This window comes from Geospiza fortis, unplaced genomic scaffold, assembly GCF_000277835.1.
Source record: "Geospiza fortis unplaced genomic scaffold, GeoFor_1.0 scaffold78, whole genome shotgun sequence".
NCBI lineage: Eukaryota > Metazoa > Chordata > Aves > Passeriformes > Thraupidae > Geospiza > Geospiza fortis.
In genome coordinates this window covers 1126186-1144921 of record NW_005054339.1, presented here as the reverse complement: position 1 = coordinate 1144921, position 18736 = coordinate 1126186, and the positions used below count along the sequence as shown (strand labels likewise).

At 45.4% G+C, this 18736-nt stretch overlaps 1 protein-coding gene across 2 annotated transcripts in view; it reads left to right on the top strand.

Annotated features, from left to right (window-relative positions):
- The window catches only part of HEMK1 (HemK methyltransferase family member 1), a 22721-nt gene extending 4849 nt beyond the window's left edge, over positions 1-17872 (top strand). Inside the window, exons 4-10 of one of the 2 annotated variants that reach the window (XM_005422413.2) lie at positions 8713-8862; positions 10896-10960; positions 12754-12803; positions 14045-14150; positions 14879-14974; positions 16710-16823; positions 17162-17872. In XM_005422413.2, the coding sequence (XP_005422470.1) occupies positions 8713-8862; positions 10896-10960; positions 12754-12803; positions 14045-14150; positions 14879-14974; positions 16710-16823; positions 17162-17198 (618 nt within the window). In that variant the 3' untranslated portion in view covers positions 17199-17872. The remainder of the gene's footprint in view (positions 1-8712; positions 8863-10895; positions 10961-12753; positions 12804-14044; positions 14151-14878; positions 14975-16709; positions 16824-17161) is intronic. The other variant, XM_031058213.1, reaches the window with a different exon arrangement.
- The last annotated feature ends 864 nt before the right edge of the window (positions 17873-18736 follow it).

The following is an 18736-nucleotide window of genomic DNA, read 5'->3' as shown; positions in this document are numbered from 1 at the left end:
CCTATTCAAGCTCTGGGAGGAAAGCTTTGGACTGGCTGCTCTGAGTGCTGGGAGGGTTTGGGAGGCCCTTGGGACTCAGCGTCCTCCCACCTTTCCTTCTGTGGCACCAGAGCCAGGCTTCTGCACTGGGGAAAGTTTGCACCAAAGTTATGGGGTGTGCACAATGAGTTATCTTTGTTAGGTGATTATTGTAATGTCAAGGCATCCCTCTCTCAACACTGCTCCCTCACTATTAATGGAGAAGAAAGACCTCCCAAAGCAAGTTTTTTTTTTGAACTTCTAAAATTTTAGAAGTTCAAAATTTTGTTTTTTGCAAGAAGTTCAAGTTCTTGCTTTGGGAGAAACAGGACAAAGAGGAGGAGTATTCAACAGCCATGGATATGTCATCCGTTTTTTGCCCGAGTGCCTGCAGGCTCTCTGATCCGGCTTTGGCTCGGTCCAGGGCGCCTCCAGGGAGGGGTGTGGGATACGCGGCACCCGCCTGGTACCCCCAGAGGGCGCTCCAGGCTCACGCTCTGCGAGTTCCTGACGGTTCCATTTCCCATCCGTTATCCCGGGGTTTCTGATGGTTCTGAACAGGCTTAATTGTTCATTGGAAACAAAAATGGCCATCGTTTGTGTCTCGCAGCTATTGATAGCTCCTACAGCAGATGGTGGCAGCAAAATGCCAACATAAAAGGTGGGTGTGGAAGGGTCCCTTCTTCTCTTGACAGTCAGCAGTTAAGGAGTGTTCTCAGCCAAAGCTGGATTTGGGGCCATCCTGCTTTGTAATTGCTAATGGATCTGTCCCCCACTGATTTGTTTAATCCTCTTTGGAGTCTGGCTATGTCTAACCTCCCTAGCATCATGTGACAGTAAATCTTGTATTGTAGGTGGGAAAAGTATATTCTTTGCTTCTGGTGCTGCCTGCTTGTTTAAGCATAAAGGAAAACCTTTAGTTTTTACTGTATAACACTTCAATAATTCACTACAGCATTTGTAACTTTTAGTTATGTCTCTGTCTATTCTTTTTACACCTTTTAAGCTATTTGCTTGTTTCCCAAAATAGGTTGTTTCTTTCCCACGATAACATGCTTGAAAGCTGAAGTCAATGCTGTTTACTTGCACCTGCCTGTGGAATGGCATTCATTGTGTGAGGTGTTCTATGAAAACACTTGAGTCAAAGATTGACTCAGAAAAACCTTAATGAAGTTTAACTTCTAGATAAACATAATCATTAAACTTTCAAGAAGGTCCAGCACACAAAGAAGGGAGAGTTTTCTTTTCCTGACCTGTATATGCAAATAAACAGATTGCAAGGTGGGCCCTTTCTCTCTCCAGTGTTTTATGTCAAAGCAGTGACACATTTTCTGTTCCAATCAGTGCTGAAAGGAAGCCTTTGATGCAGAAATGTCCTTTCATTTCCCTAATTTCTTTACCACAGATGGATACTTCTTGGAAAGGTCTGAAAGTCACACTGTCTAGTGAGTACAGCCACTAATCAAGACTCAGAAGATTGGCTTTTTTTCATAGTTTTGCCTCTGAGCAGGTGTCTCTTCAAGGGAAGGCTTCATCCCCTTTCTGTGTAATGGGCTTCCCAGTTTGGGAAGTGAAAAGGCTAATAGTGCCCTCTCTTGGCATAGCTTAAGGCCCTTTCTTGAAATATGTGTAGACTTGTATAAGGCATATTAAACATAAATACAGAAGAACATTATTTAATAAATCAAAAATTATCTGCTATCTGTCAAAATAGAGCTGTAAGCAAATGTGCTAAAGATGGAGTGTTGCTGTTGTGGCCTCACAGATCAGATTTTGTCCACATGATAGACAACACTTAATCCATGTGTTGGAGGAGAAAAATCTCTTCTGCAGGTGGGCTGTGGCACAGAGGTTGGGGAATGGAAGTCACAAAGGGAGCAGAGCAATTGGAATTGCCCTTTGAACTAGGCACAAGTGTTTAATAGGATCTTATAGAGAGAGACAAATAAAGCAGCCTGTGCCTTGTGGCTGAGGCCCTTGTGCTGCCAGAAGGGCTTGGAGAAAGATTTGGGATTGCCAGTGCCTCAGGGATATGGGCTGACCAGGAGCACCCACTTTTTGCTGCCCGGTGGGCTGATGGGATCCTTGCATGTGGGACAGGGGAGTGCCAGGTGCACATAGCAGCATTAAATAATGAGTATTGCAGTAGTGGAATAGCTGCAGAACTATTATGTCCAGTTATGTTACTGGCTGCTTGAGGAAGAAGTGGAAAATTAGATTTGGAGAAAAAACACTGTGTGGATTAATAGGTTGAAAAAATCTGCCTTGTTGTTGAAGACTGTGTAGCTCATCAAAGACAAACTTAGGGGTAAATTATCTGGCACAGACAGCAAAAATTTGAAAACTGAAGTCTCTCTGGTTTCACAGACAAGTGTATAATAAGCACTATAAATGCAGGGCAGAGGAAAAGGTGCACATCTCAGCAGAGAGTGTAATTAAATGGTGAAACAGCATAGCATGAGTCTACTGCTGGCCACTTGAAAATCAGGACAGAATGTTTTCCCTGGACAGATTTCTTCTTGTTCAAAAGGAAATGATGGAAGAAACAGGGTTGTTCCTGGCTGACGGGCCAAGATGAACTGTAGTGGTAGTTTCTGCTGGCTTCCTATTCAAGAAAACAAGACTGCTAGTGCAGACAATTTCTTCCAAGCTGGTGATTTTCAGGACAGACAAAAAATGGAAATTTAAAGCTAAAATTTGTGCTGAAGGCAAGGAAAGCAGCAGCTGTTCTCTGAAGTCATGCACAAACCTGTCCCCAGGTTAACTTATATAGACTTTTCTAATATGTTCTCACAGATCTCTCTGTTGTTAATGCCTGTATTTTTGGGGGGTTTTAATCTCCCTGTTGTGATTGAAAGAGCCTGCTGTTTCCATGCATTTCCAGTGAGTCCTGTAGCTCATCAGCAGTGAAAGCAGGATGTAGGACTAGAACTGGAGAAAAACAAGCTTTAAAATGGCTGTGACAGATGGGACTCAAGGAGATTCCCTCATGAGGGGGGGGAAAAATCCTTTTCCTCCCCCATGCTCTTTTCAAACATCCAAGTAACTAGAGCTAGGGATTAGCAATCTAGACTAGTGCTTCTGTCCAGATGCTGTGTCTGGTGGTCAATACCTGTGTCTGCAGAGAAAGAAAATACCATTTTTTCTGGAGAGGTGTGCCCGGCTAGAGCTCTGTGCTGTACACCTGAGGTACAGCCAGTGTACAACAACTTGGATCCACTCTTGCCCCTCAGGCGTGGCTAAATTTAGATGTGACAGCTGTGGTAATTTCTCTTGGGCACGAGCACAGATGGGTTGCTGCCTGTTGGTAAAGTCATTCCTGGGTGCTGTCACAGCCTCTGCTCCAACAGATGAAGCAACACGTGGTAAGTGCCCTGACATAAGAAGCAGCTGCTGTGTGACCAAAGCCAAACCCCTTCCTCAGTACTGGATGTGCTTTGACATGCTTGGCTGACATTGCTAATGCCTAAAGCCACCCTTTCTTTCAGGATCAGTGGCTCCTCTGGAGTTAGTCAGGTGCTTTGATTCCCATCCATTTATAGGGGGACTTCCATGAGTTTGATCCCCACATGGGCCATTCTCTTCCGAGCTGGACTCAATGCTCCATGTATGTCCCTTCCAGCTCGGAATATTCTATGATTTTTCTCTTTCCCACTATAGTGCCAGGCAGAAGAGCCTGGGACAAAAGCCCTGCCTGCCCATGAAGCAGTGGGCTGGTTTGATGGCTTGGTTTTGGAAGTGGGATACTGGCAGGGATTTTCTAGGGCCATTGCCATGGAGTTGGGTTTCCAGCCTGGCTTCCTGGTGTTTGTCATGTGCTGATTGGGAGCCAAGTGGGCAAACAAGACAGGAGAGGTGATTGGGTTAATATCAGATCAGGTTCTATGGAAAGTCCTAGATTCTGAGAATAGAAGTTTCTGGAAAGCACACAAATAAATGAAACATTCCCAGGAAGTGAGCGAGAGCAGAGAGAAGGTTATCGGGGTTTTCCTGGGTTTTTTTGCTTTCCTTCTTCAGTTTAGTGACCTGGGAATTTAGAGTCTCCTGCCACCCTGGCTCTTACCCCTGGAACGTTGTCTTCCCTGCTTTCCCCCGGGGCATGGAAAAAGGGTGCTTGTAGGGAATGCAGTAGTAGTTTGTGACTTCCACCCTTGCCTTTCCCATTCCTCACTTCCTCTTGTTTTATTTAGTTAGTTTGTCCTTTTTGATGGCAGAAACATATGATGGGCCCTTCCCAGGTGCTGGGCTGTAGCAGAGGATCCCCTCAGCTCTGTCCGTGTGCTCAGCTCTGCAGCCAGCCTTGAGCCCAGGAGCCTCTGCCGCCTCCTCCCGACTGTCTCGGGGCTGGAACCCAGCTGAGCCTGTGCTGGTTCTGCCTGGCCTGCAGCTGTGCAGCCTCTGTGCTTTGGGTGCTGGCAGCCCCTGGCCTCTCACTGCTTTGTGCAGCTGCAGTTCCAAGAAATGCAGTGAACCAGAGCCCTGGCCACAGGGCAGAGGTGACACCAAGAGCTTGTGAGAGCAGAGAGGGTGCTGGGGGGCCTTGGGGAACCACACTTGTGGGTGGAAGGGTGAGGCTGAGGCTCAGGGGAAGCTGGAGGTGTTCACAAAGTTTTGCATTTGTGGCACTCAAAGAGAAGGTGGGGGGTGGAGCCCAAATAAAGGACAGTGTGAACTCAGGGTGAATCTGGCAGTGAAGCAAGATTTCCTAGAACCACAAGGTGAGAACAGCCTGTGAGTGGTTTGGCTAAGAGACAAAAACTTGAGAGCCTCTTGAGTGCTGGAAGTTAGGTAGCATGAGAAGCTAATATTTGTGTTCCCTGTACATGTAAGCACAAGGTAATCACAGAATGACAGAACAATTGGGGCTGGAAGGAACCTCTGCAGATCATCCAGTCCAATCCCCCTGCCAAGGCAGGGTCACCTGCTGCAGGTGACCCAGGAATGTGTCCAGGTGGGGTTGCAACATCTCCAAGGGGGAGAACTTTGTGCCTTCCCTGGGCAGCTGTTCCAGTGCTCTGTCACCGTCAATGTAAAGAAGTTTTTCCTCATGTTGAGCTGAAACTTCTTGTGTTTTAGTTTATGGCCATACATAAGATTTGCTTCAAGGAGAAACTTCAAGAGGCTACTGAATCGACTTTTCCATGTGACTTCTGTCTCTTCCTCCTGGCTGTTTCAACACCTCTGCTCACCTGTGTACGGAATGAAATGTGCAGTCTGTCCCTGCCTGCAGGTGTCACCAGCTCCATCATGGGGCTGCCCAAACCATGTAGGGGACCTTCCTTCCCTTTCGCCTTGGTGCCATTGTTAGCAAAAGCAGGCTGAGGAATTTAGAGTCTTTCTGGTTCTGTTTGCCATTCAGTCCCTTCACTCCCTCCAGAACTGACTATGCTGCAGGAAGGAGCTTCTTGCAAAGACTAGAGGAGAAAAATTCTTCAAAATTTTCCATTTCCCCATTCTGACACAACTATCACACTGATGCCCACGTGTCTGACACCAGGCTTCAGGGTGAAAGTAGTTCTGCAGTACCTGTAGTACTGGTTAGCAGAATTGGTTTTTGTTGTAGATTGGGTTGTAACTAACAATAATGACTCATACTGTAAGCAATAATTTGAATGTTAATAACTCCACAATTGAGAGTTCATTCTACCCAGTGATTGGCGTGCTGTGAGCAAATATGGAATTGGGTCATGAAGTGTTTTTGTTTATTTCCCACTGGAATTTCTGTAATTTCATATCTCAGCCTTCAAAGCTGGTAATCAAACTGATGGTTAAAATGGCTTTTGCTAATGTTGGCATTGCATTAGCAGGTATTTGTGCTCTGAATCTGTTCAGTCTGAGAAGACATGGGGTATCCTACCCAGTAAAGACCCCAGCCTCTGGCCAGTTCCAGTTGTCCCAGTCTCAGTTTCTCTGTGCCAGTCCCAGGCACCTCTTCTTAGCACCATCAGCCTCTTTGTTGCTTTTCCCTCGCTGTGGTTCCAGTAGGATTCTTGTGCAAAGCCTGGGAATGTCTGACATGTCTGTTTGTAGTCTTTGTATGAACACTGTAATACTCAGCCAGAAATACTTCATCTCCAAGATGAGACTTGAAAGGGGCTCTGCTGTGTTCTGCAAAGTGCTGTAATTTATCAATTTCCAGTGGTGATATTTTGGAGGTGATGGTGTGATTGGAGAAGTACAGATTTTGGCTGGGTCATTTGCTAGAAGGTGAAAACTACTAAGAATCTGATGAATATGGTTTCAAAGCAATTTTTGATAATTTAATCATTCCTGAAGCCTAGTGGCAATGGGAGTGGGATGACTGGACATACTCTGTGTCATGATTGCTGGATTTTCCTGATTGCCAGTTAGAATACATCTTCTTCTTTGCTGGTCAATCAGGTTGAAAATAATTATTCAGCCTTTTATTGTAGCAAGGTACTAATGTCTGGAAAATGATGCCATTCCTTTAGGTTGTCCCATTATTTTTTATGTCTTTTACTTTTGGACTATTATGGTAAATGTGTATTATGAGAAAACCAGCCTTTGCCTCAGTAAGAATTGAAATGAAATAACCAAGACAATGAGGGAAGGCAGTCAGAAAGCAGGACTCAAAGCCTCTGTAATATCAATGTCCCATTTTATTTGTATTTTATGTGGTAGAACCTGAAATCAGTCATGTTTAAATGGGAGCTTTGGCAAGCACACTAAAATGCTTTCACTATGGAATGTGTAAAGTAGGCATTCCATTCAAACCCATCAAGCTTGAAATTACTAATGAGAAACCTTAAGGAAGTTAATAAATGGTTAGAATAGTTCTAGTGTATGGAAGTCATATTTGGACATTTGTAATCAGTAACTTGTGCTACTCTGGGAACAGATGGTTCTGAGTTACTGTGGAGATTTCCAGGAAATGTTTGTAAGTGTCCAGAAATGGCTGGTATTTAAAGAAGTGATTTAATAGCCAAGCAGAATTTTTTGTGTGCCTTTTCTTCTGTGGTCTTGGAATCCTCAGCACCCCACCTGCTTTGCCAAAGCAAGCTGTGGCTGCAGTCTCTGGCTGTCTGCAGTGCCTGAGTCTTTTCAGGCTGATTCATCTGGAGCTGTTTGAATGGCTAAAGCCTCTTCTCACAGAAGTGGGGAGATCAGGTGTTTATTTTTCCCTTTTGCTGTCTGAGTCCTGTAATAGTTTCCTCCAGGTTGGGAGCCTGTGAGACTGTTTTCATCCATAATTGTCTAGGAAAGGAATCCCAGAGCAGCAGTGAGGAATTTGTGATTTTGGAGGCTGTTAGAAAAACTCCCATATGAGGGCAATGCCAGTAATGACATGGTGACCAGGGCAGGGCATTGTGATGTGGTTCCTCATCCCTGGCTGAGTATATTTGGATATCAGTGCCCAAACTTGCCTGCTCCAGGGATGGTTCATCAAAGCTCATGTACCTGAATGCTTAATTTTTGTACCTGTTTGCATCTCCCTTCCCACTTAGTGCACATATGGAGTGGCCTGTCATGAAGGATGACCAACAGCTGTGAATCTCTTCAGAAATACTGCAGCTTTGCACAAGGCATCTCTTTTTCTGCACTCCAGTAAGGATGAGAGATCCAAGGAAAGGCTTCTGCCCTTATGCACAAGCCTGTCCAGTCCAGGCTCCTGACAAAAGCCATTGTAAAGTAACAGAGAAGCTGACCTGCCTGCCAAGACTTGTTCCTTTTAAATATTCCAGCTTATGCCAGTTATTTTTTGTAAATGTTGTTAAAATTTCTGGATTTACAGGAGAGATCCAAGAGCAGCCCTCTCAAGTAGAGACTCCTAGGGAACACCTAGGGCAGAAGGCCTGTGTGTGTTGTTGTGCCCTGAAAGCACAAGGATGGGAGGGAGCTGAGGGCACTGCTGAGCTGTTGATGCACTCAGAGTGCTCTTAAGGTTTCCATCTTACAGTGTTCTCCAGTGAATAACAAAGGAAGTTCATGCTGCAGTCAGAGGGAGGCACATGTGTGCTTTCTCTTTTATCTCATTTTCACAAACCTTAGAAATCTTTGAGAGCTCTCCTGCTGTATTGGATTTTATATAACATGGCAAAGGGATTTAAAAAAGAAAAGATTGACATGAGGGAGGAGGCAGAAATGGCAGAACTGCATACAGATCCAGGAGCATGCATGAAAATCTTTTCCATGTGACTTTATAGCAACAAAATGTAGTAGGAGTCCACATGAAATCCATGCAGGGAGCTGCTCATTTGATCATTCAGTAACTCATTGCCTTGACTTTTCATCTGCAGGTTGGATTACTGGTTCAGATGCTATCAGGAGCTGTGCAACTGCTTCCTGGTCACCTACTGTACTGACACTGTGTAGAAATCTTGAGTTTTGAAGCTTACAAATTCTGAAAGCCAAAATTTTGGAGTAAATGGTGTTGCAGAAGATAATGTGCTCCAGCTGTCTGGTTATTGTTTTTCCCAACAGTGCTAGGAGATTTCAGAGGATCTGTGGGAGATTGTATCCTGAGGATTTGGTCACTAATCAAAGCACCCTGTGGGGCAGATGGAGCCGAAGTGACTTCTGGCATGTCAGTTCCATTACTACCATCTGTGTTTTTAAAATTAGCAACAAAAATACATTGGGTACAGAGTCAAGAAATTTAAACTTCAGTCTTCAGATCACAAAGGTGTGAGTCAAAACAGCTCCCTTAGTAATTTTGTTTGTTTGTTTTCTTAGGACCTTGTCTCTTTAGTTGTGGAGGAAGAATTTCAGAAATGTGAGAATTCAACCCTCTGTTTCCCAGTTCCTGTTCCTCATCCTGTGATCCTGGAAATTGGCTGTGGCTCTGGAGCAATTGCTCTGAGTCTGCTCTGTAAACTGCCACAGGTGAGCTCCCTTCAGTGCTCCTGGTGCAATAGATGCCTGTGTTAGAGGACAATCCCACTCTGCTCATCTCCATTGAGATGCCACAAACTTCTCTGAAGGAACTTTGGCAGCTCAGGTCTCTGACAGGCTCTGTAAGTTCCTAGTAGGTAGAGAAGGGATATTTGGGAATTGCTCCCTCTCCCCGTCTTCTGCAGGAATAGCAAAGGCATAATCAGAATGAAAGAAGTGAATGTACTCATTCTTGAGCTGCTGCAGCTCACTAATAATCACCTTACCTTGAAGCACTGGTGGGTGTTGGTTTAAGATACTAACCTAGACTGAGGACGGGAGGGACTGAGGCATGGGCACACACTCTTTAGGTTGAATTTATAGGGCAGTCATCTCTAAAAACCACCTTGCTGTGAATCAAAAGATCTGATCTCTAGGAAACTGAAGACTAAATGATATAGGAAAGGGATTACCATAGCAGTGTCAGTACTTGGGATCAATAAGACAAGCAAATCTCACTGCCATAACTGCCAAACCACGTTTTTGTAGTCTTCTGTTCCCTAGTAACAACCCACAGCTTCTGAACAGAGTCAAAAAAGCAGAGCAGGAGGGGACTGAGATCTGGGTGACCAAAGCCCTTCTTGCCCTGATTCTTGTGGTGCGTAACATGTTTATGGAGATACTCTTGGTCAAGAAAATGAGAAAGGAATCCAAGATCTCATTGCCTGTGGTCAAGGGAAGAATATTCCCCTCTCCTCAGAACTGCAGACCAGGCAGTTCCTTCTCAAGAATGAGAATTGCTGTGGCCAGACCCTCCTCTTGTAGAAGTGTAAGCCCTGCTGTGTAAGAATTAGAGATTGATGCCTCTAATGGAAGGGGTGTTCCTCCTCCCAGTGACCTGAGAAGGTTAATGTTTGAGCTTCATGACTTCAGAGTATAATTGCTCTGATTTCCTGAGCTGGAGAAGAGCTTCATGCTCTTTTCCTTGCTTGTTAACTTAAAGAGCTGTGTCAGTCTGTCTCTGTAATTCTTCTTGACAGTCCTTTCCCAGCCCAAACTGCTGTACCCAGGGAAATAAGGGGCCTTGACTGATTAGAATTAGTGGTAGCCACACTGACAGCTAAGTGGAGTTACGCTCTGGGTAATCTCCTTAGTGTTTGAGGCAGAATTTGGCACTAAGGTACTGAGAAAACAGCAGCAGTTTTTCATTTATGGTCTCAGCTATGTCCTTCACCTTAAGGGTGAGCTTCATGTGTGTGAGTACTGGCCTGGGACCATGAAATGAATCCCCTTAGGAGTGATGGCAAATCACACCATCATCTCCAAATGCCAAGCAGTTTCTTCAAGCACGTGTCCTCTGTGTAAATCCTAGCAACGTCTGTGCTTAAAAAAAATCAAGCATAGCAAAACCAAGTTAGGCCTTTGTCTGTGGTTTTCCCAAGGTGGAATTGAAGGTCAAACAAATCTCTTTGTGGAGCCCTGTCTCTCACCATTATGCTGGAGAATTTTAAATACCTGACATACAGTCAAGTACCTGCAGTCAATACAGGCAGTGAATCTGTCTAAGGACTGCAGTGGAGCAACTGGGTAAAAGGTGTCTGCATAACAGATGGAAAATGCCAGAATCTGTGTCCAAGTGGTTGTGTTAGTATCAGGAGGGATCCTGGCTGTGCTAGGAAGGACAAATCCAACAACATGACCTTCCAGCAGTCTGTGCCTAGCCCAGACTAGCCAGAGTGTTGAGTCTCACCCTGCCAGGAGCAGTGAGGGGTCAGTGAGGTGGGTCACTGTGGCTCTGTTCTTGTCTGTTCTGGTGGGCTGCTGGCTGTGCTGCAGAGAGCCTTCAGTCACCTTAGTGCTTCACACACATCACTGTGATCCCAGCTATGCCCTGCATGCATTCCTCAGGAGCTGTTCCTTTCAGGAGCCAAGAGTGAGCAGTCTCTTGTCAGTTTTGATCTTGCATGTTTGGCAGAGCATGTCTGCTCAGGAATCTTGATGTTATAACACCTGCTTGGTGGATTTGTTGTTTTTTTCTGTTCCAGAGCAGAGTCATAGCCATGGACAAAGAGGAGGCTGCTGTGGATCTCACCAGGGAGAATGCATATAGGTACAAGACTATTACTCATTTTTTTCATAATTGTTGCTTGAGAAAGACCAAGAGTTGTCAATACTTGTACATGTTTCATGTTTATCACCACTGGAAACCAGAGACTTTAATTGTTGAGCTCCTAAAGTGTGTAACAATTTAGGGGGGGAAAAAAGGCTTATGTTTACCAGAGTGTATTTCTTTGGCTTGTGAACATAGTTTGCAAAGACAGCAGCCCAAATAAAGCAGTGGTACTCACATGCTGTTTGTCAAGGGTTTTCAGAGTGTTTTTTGGGACCCTGTCTGTGAACTCAGGAAGCCCAGGACTGAAGTAGGAATGTTTATGTCACTTAGGAGGTTAAGGACAAGTGTATCCCAAGCCTTTGTCTCTCTGGCTCCCTCAATCATTATTGTTATGCTTGTTTCTGTCCTTGCTCCTCCAGAAATGCTTGCACAGTCAAGTAGCACTTTTCCTCTGATGTGCTGTGTGGTGTCCCTCAGCATCCTCCCTGCAGTCTTGGTTTGGTGGGAATGGTGCTGCTGGATCCCATGCAGTTCAGACACCTGTGCTGTGGCAGGGTGGATGTTCAGAGCTGCTGGCTCAAACACTTTGTGCTGAAGTCAGAGAGATGTCTGTCAGGTTGTCCTTGTACTTCCTGGAGGCGCCACTTCCTCAGCTGGTTCTTCTGTCAGGTTGTTCTGGACTCTCACTAGCACAGGGAACCCCAGAGCTGGAATCCCAGTATGCTTCTGAGTCTCTGTAGGCTTTGTCAAATGAGCTCCAGATTGGATTCACATCCTCAGTAACTGCTGGGCTCTAGGCATTCATTAGAGCCATCTCAGAAAAAATTCCTGTTGCTATTTCTCATGGAGTCCAGTACAGCTGTGAGTCTCAGGAGGTGCTCTTTAACTGGGATTTCTGTCCACAGACCCACATACCCCTCTTTTCCCAAGCTGCTGCCAGCACTGAGGGGGCTACTTCTGGTATGGGCTGCACTGGGCTGCATTTCTTCACTTCTTGCAAGTCCCAGCTTGTGTGTGAGTCTGAAGAGCTGAGTAGGAACTGAGTAGGAACAAGCCCTTCTCAAATTGGTCACCTCACTGTTACCCTTTGCCTCCTAGCCCAGTTACAGAGAATGGGGAGCAGAGGTTTCTTCCTAATGTGTCAGTGTCAAACCAAATTCTGTTGCAATTTTTCATAGATATAATAAAAGCTGGCCAGATCTTTGTCTCCTTGATAAACTCTAACTCTGGCCTTTGGGGAAAATTGTCTTGCTTATTAACATTGTTTCTTGGCTCAAGAGTGGATGAGGGAGTATAAATGCCATGTCAGAGAGCTAAATATTTCTCCATGGATATTTTCATTGTGTCTTTGTGATCATGTCCCTGGCATGGTGCCCTGTAGCTCTTGGGAGAGAATCTAGCAGGATATGCTGTGTTACTGCTTGACTGAACCCAGCTTAGATCCTGCCTGCTTTTCAGAGCTCCCTTATCCCAGCTGTGCTCTCTAGATGCTTAAATAAGTCTTAGTGGATCAATCCCAGTGCCAGCTGCATCTGGGCACATGGCACACAGTGCAGGAATCCCTCCCTTTCCTGATGCCCTCAGCAAAGGGAGTAGAACTTGGGTGTGATGCCACTGTGGTGGGAGGAGAGAATATGCTGGGAAGATCTTGGCAGCTGTGAATGTATGTGTATCAGATAAGAGGTGCAATATTTAATGATCTGTTTGTAGAATGTATTGTTCATGAACACAAATACACCTCCTAATCTTTCTTCTTTCTGTTGTTGCATCTTGCATCTGGAATTTTACAGGTTGCAACTCCAAGAAAGGATTCACATCATCCACCAAGATGTTTCACACAGTAACTCTTTTCACTCTTATAATCCCCTTTGTCTTTTTCCCTTTTTGTCTTTGATGGGTGGAGGGAGGCACGAGAGGCAGCCAAAGGATCATTCTGGGATGCAGGCAGCGGAAGAGTGTTGAAGTTAATAGAGAAAGAGGTCAGCAAGAAGTGAGCCAGTGAAGCTTTTCCCTGCAGCGATTTCCAGGGCAGGTGATCAGCTGACAGAAGTCCCTAATTGTATCAGAAAGTGAATTGTTCCTGGGTTTAGGTGTCCCAAGGTTGTATCTGAGCTGGGAGTCCAGGTGCTCTTTACTGTTGCTGGGGAGAGGCAAATGTATAAAGAGTGTAATTCATTCCACGCTGACATGGAGGCTTCAGATAAACATGTGCATGCCTGTCTCTCCATTGATGGTAGAGGGAGCCCATATATTTAGCTTAGATTTTAAACCATATTCACCTGAAATTAGGTTAGTTGAACCAGGAAAGGATGCTTTTCTTCCCCAGAACCAGCTGAACCCAGTTAAAACTAGCATTTGGTGGGACCTCTGCAGTTAGGTGGATAGTGCTTGGCTGTTTGTCAGCAGCTGTGGAGGCAGGAGCTGCAGCACTGTGGGTTCATTAGCACATCTTTCTGCACTTGTTTTTGACACTCTGCTGCCTCTTAGAGCTGAAAGCCCTGTGCCAAGAGGCTGCCCAAGGACAGTGCCACACTCACATGGTTCCATCAGCTCTGATTCAAGGCTGGCCTGTGTCAGACAGAGCAGGAGTGTAGGGAGCTGCTCTTGGTCTGCAGAAGAGCAGCCCATTGCTGTTTTTGCTGAGGGGCCCTGGCTCTGCAGCTTGTTGGAGGTCCTGCTGCAGCTCTTTAAGAGGAGGGATGTTCATCTGGACAGCCAGTCTAAGCTCCCACTTAGGCCTTTGTGGGCTCTCTGAGTTCTGCTTGTTGCTTTAGATCCAGGTGGGCGCAGAGCTCCAGGGCATCAAGCTCCTGTGCTTTTAAACATGTTTTGTTAAGCAGGCTCTTGATATGAAAAAATTATAGTTCATCTGTGCTTTCCTTTGTATCACTCTTGCACTCCTGGGACAGGGAGCAAGGCATGCTATTGCAGAAAGAAATAGGATAAAATTTTATGATCACAAAGCAGAGTCAAACACATTTACACATGCCTGGAGACAGTTTCTTGGGGAGGATCTTGACACTGAACTTATAGGGAAGATGCTGTGGTTGAGAGCTGCTTGTGATTCTTTTTCTTTCCTAGGTTCTGCCAAACAGCTGTTGCTCTGGGGCCCCATAGATGTCATAGTCAGTAACCCCCCATATGTTTTCCATGAAGACATGGCTTCCTTGGATGCAGAAATCCTCTGGTAATCAAACAAAGAGATTTTTCCTCTCCTGTTTCTTGAAGCAAGGTTTTCTGTCTGCTTTCTTGTACTACACACAGTTGCGCACAAAACAGGCAAATGTAATATACACATGCAAAATATAGGTGTGTTTATTCAGGATATAATAATACAGGCTTGCTTTGATACTGCTTACATGACTGAAGCAACATGGAAGTGTTTTCAAGATTTGTTAAAATTAAAAAAGTACACAGTTTGAAATTAGCAAGTTCCCTATCCAAAACTGATTGTCATGCATGTGAGAAGAAAGTCCTGCCCCCACATCTGTACAAGATGTGCACCAGAGCAGGTTCTGGCAGCTGAGCTTTCTGCATTCCAGCTGGCTCTGCTGGGCCAGCCACAGCCTGAGCTGCTGTTTGGCATGGATCAATCAAGCCCTTGCTGTACAACACCCTTGCTCTCTGGCCAGCTTAGAGAGAACAGACCTATGTGTTGGATCCCAGCTACAGTTGGCTCCTAACATTCAGAAATACTTCAGGGGATGTTTCCTCCTTGTGCTGAATGTGGGGTTTCTCAGCCCAGTGGTAGCTGCCTTCTCCCTCCCTGTATTTCCCACAGAAGGGGTGAGTGCCATCCCCTGCTCTGGGAGTGCTGCAGTTCAGGTGTGGCAGGTGCACCTTTCTCTGGGGGGTGATGCATTCTCAAGGGCCACAGGAATTGCTGTCAAATGTCTTTTCCTTCCCACACTCCAGCTATGAGGACCTTGATGCCCTGGACGGGGGAGATGATGGCATGAGAGTCATCAAAACAATTCTGACTTTGGCTCCTTCTCTTCTGAAGGTTTCTGGGTAAGTACTACCATCTTTTGAATTTCATGTCTTTTATCCATCCACTTCTGTAAATTTTGTACTTCCTGTATGAAAACAAAACAAGGGGAAAATAGTTGCCAATTGTCCTCTCATTGCCCCAGTTAATAATAGTTTTTAAAATGTCACGTGTGTAAGCAAAATTAGCTTGAAATTGGTTATTAAAGTGGTGTGAGCCCTTTCCTTGGCTGTTGGTGGCGTTTCCTGGTCATTAGTGAAGTGAGAACCTTTGAAGGTGAAAGCAGCAACAAAAAGAACATGGAAGAGAGCAGCCAAGAAAGAGAGAGCAGGGGAGCTTTCTGAGGTGAGTACCTGATGGAAGGAGAAGCAATGGAGAACTTTTTGAGGGTGGATATAGATCCCCACTTCCATCCCACCCTTTCATTAGGGGAAAATTCTTTGTTGTACCAGTACAGAATGCTGAATATCCCAGGAGAATTAAGATCAGTCAGGGATAGTTTCTTAAATGTTAAATTTCTCCATTATTAATATTCAAGACTGATTGTTCCTATTCTCTGTCACGTGGGATCCATTTTGAAGATCACCATGCTGATACCCAAAAGTCTGAGTGTACTGTTCATGTGCCAGGGCATTCACACATCCTATTGAATATTCCTGACATTTGGCCACCATAAGAGAGGTCATTGAAAATCTGCTGCTTTGAGAAGAAGAATGGGAATATTGAGAGGCATAGTGCATGCAGAATTCATTCCTCATGCTTTGCATGACCACAAAATCAGAAGATGCTCCTCAGAATTTCCCAGCATTAGAGACTGGTCCTGTGGGGTTGTTTCTTAAGACTATTTCTTTTCCTTCTCTTTTTGCTTGTTTAATAAGGTCACGCCCTCATTGAGGACTGGAAGTTTTTTAAGGTCAGAAATGAGATCCATACCCAGCTTGTAGTTAGCCTGGTGAATTTGTAGGGAGTATTCAGTGTGGGATGTTTTAAGCGTTCTCAGGAGAGCATTTGATGGGGTTTGGCTTGTGTCCTTAGCCTGCTAAAAGTGTCTCTTGCTGTGTCCCAGGCCATAACCAGCTCCATCACTCCCTGTGCCTGTTAGCTGGGGTGGTTCTGCTTTGTCATGGGAGGGAACATGGGGAATGAGCCACTGTCATCAAGTCTGGCAGAGATGGAAATTGCCCTGCAGTGCCTAGGCCTGGTACTGGTGCCCTAACTGAGGTTATTTGATCAGTTCTATGTAGGCCTGAATGCTGGTGCTGTTGTTGTTTTCATAACTGATTTATGGGGACATCCACTGTGGAAGAATGTGCATTCTGACTTGTACTTCATGTCTCTTGCTGCTTATACACAGAGGGACTTCAGGCTGCCAGACCAGTGCTCAGTGCTCCTGCAGCATAAACACTGCCTTGTGCCTTTAAATCTTTGGGGCTTTCAGAAGCACATGGCTGGTGGTATCTCTGGGTGAGCTTCAGAAGGGCTCATTACATCTCCATACAAGGCTTTAACTGCTCACACACAGTACCACGAGCATTCCCCCCAGGATCAACACTTTCTCCTCTGGAGGAGGCAGCTGGGATCTGCATTTTATGTGGACAGCTATGATCTGGTTTGGGGTTGTCGGATTGCACTGTGTTTACTGACCTTTTCATTTCCTGCGCTGGTCAGAGTCACACAGAAAGAAGGATCTTAATTTTTATCAGTTTAGCAACCTAAATGTGCATCTCTCCAATTCTGCTCCCAAATGTGCCTTTTCAGGAGTGTGTTTCTGGAAGTTGATCCCAGGCATCCAGATATGGTGGAGCACTGGCTACAGGCACACCCAGAATTACTGCTCACCCTCCGTGCCATTCACAAGGACTTTTGTGGCAAGTAAGTCTCTTTTTACCTTTGCATTTTTGGAGGTTTTGTGTCCTTTGAAGAATATGTCCCTGCACCTTTATGTATTAAGTGAACCCAGAGCAGATTCACAGCTGAAGCCAGTCTTTGACAAAATAGGGGCTCCCTGGTTGTATCTCAGCTTTCTGATATTCTGAAACAGCCTGGGGAAGTGTTTGAGTCAGAAATTCTGACCCAGGTGACCATTTCTGATGGGGTGACTGGCTCTGGTGGGGTTACTCCCATTGGAAAATTACTGCTTTTATAAGATGGAGGTAGAGGCACATTGTCCCTAGTGAGACTTAAAGCTCTGATCTTTCTTTTTTCCACAGGCCTAGGTTTCTGCACATCCAGAAACAAAGCAGCTGACAACTCTCAGGCATAACTCTCCTTGCAGGATGGTTTTTGCTCTTGAGCCCAGCTGAGCAGCTGGTTGAAAACTCCTTCTGCTTGTGAAAGTAATCTCCATTCCCCAGAGTGTTGGACTTTTCATGCAGTGACAGACCCCTCATATCCTGACACAGACCTCATCCAGAGATGCAGAAGTTCAGCTGAGCATGTGGAAATGTTTCACCTTCCTCAGGGAACTGCATGAAACATTTTAGTCTGCTCTGCTAAAGTGACTCAATCATCTCAGGACCTAAGATAGAAGAGTTCACAGCTCCAGATTAAAAATACAACTTCTCAACGTGCCAAATCACCCATTTGGCCTAGAAAGAATTTAATTATATTTTTTTCACTTGGCCTTGAGATACATTTATATAAAATGTGACCAGATGGGGTGATAAGCTCAAATCCTGGCTTATACTGGCACATGGATTTGCAGGTATAACAGGACATAACTGTTGTGCACATTTCAAATGCAGTTCTGTTCCAGGATCCTGATGCTCCAATAGCAAAGCAGCCTTTGTGTCCCACTCCTGCTGAGTGATTGTCTCTGAAGGATCTTACAGCACATCTTACAGCACCTGAATTTACAGCCTTTGACATTTGGTGGATGCTGCCAGAAATGGTCAACACATTCTAATAAAGACAGTGCTTCAGACCAGGGTCCTTAAAAGAATTTCACTGCAACTATTCAGAGATGCTGGCAGACTTGAATAAACATCTGGCACCCACACATTGTTCTGATAGTAATAGAAATGCCTAAATTCCACATGAGGCATTTAATTGCAACACTTTAAAGAGAAGGCCAGAGTCACTACTCTGCTTTTGCAGATGGAGAAGTTGAAAAACAGGAGGTGAAATGACCTGCAGAAAGTTTGACAATCTGAGTTTGGAGTAGGAGCCAGTCTCTTGACAGGCGTGGGAGTAGCTGAGGTCTGTCTCTCTGGGAAGGATGACTCAGACTAGGCCTGCCTGAAACAGCTCTGAGAGAAGTCCCTAAAGTGAACAGTCAACATCATGGTAGTGTAAATAATGGCAGGATTAAATTCAAGCTGCTGCTGCTGTTTCCAGTGGTGCAGGTTCCCTTCTGGAGCACAGCTAGCCAGGGAAGGAAGGAAAGAAGCCAAGGAAAGGGTCTGCTCTGCCAGGCCAGATGGAAGCAGTTGCTGGGCCAGTGGAGGTGAGCACTCAGGAGGGGTGGGAGCATCCAGCCAGGGCCCTGCTGTGTGTGCCAGGGAGGAGCTCCCAGGCTCTGTCCAGGCTGACCTGGGGCTGCACAGCCAGGAGCATCAGGCAGGACATGCAGCAGCAAACTGAGTCTGTTGGATGGCTGCAGCAGGTTCACAGGGTGTTACATGAGCCCTGATACATCTGTTCCCTTTTCCTCTGCCTCTCCCACACTCTCACTCCTCAGATGAGTTTTCTCCATCCCCTTCACTCCTGAACATGGGCCCTGCTTTCCCAAAGACACCTGAGCTCTCTCTGATGAACCAGCACTTGGGTTCCAGCTGGAACCTTTC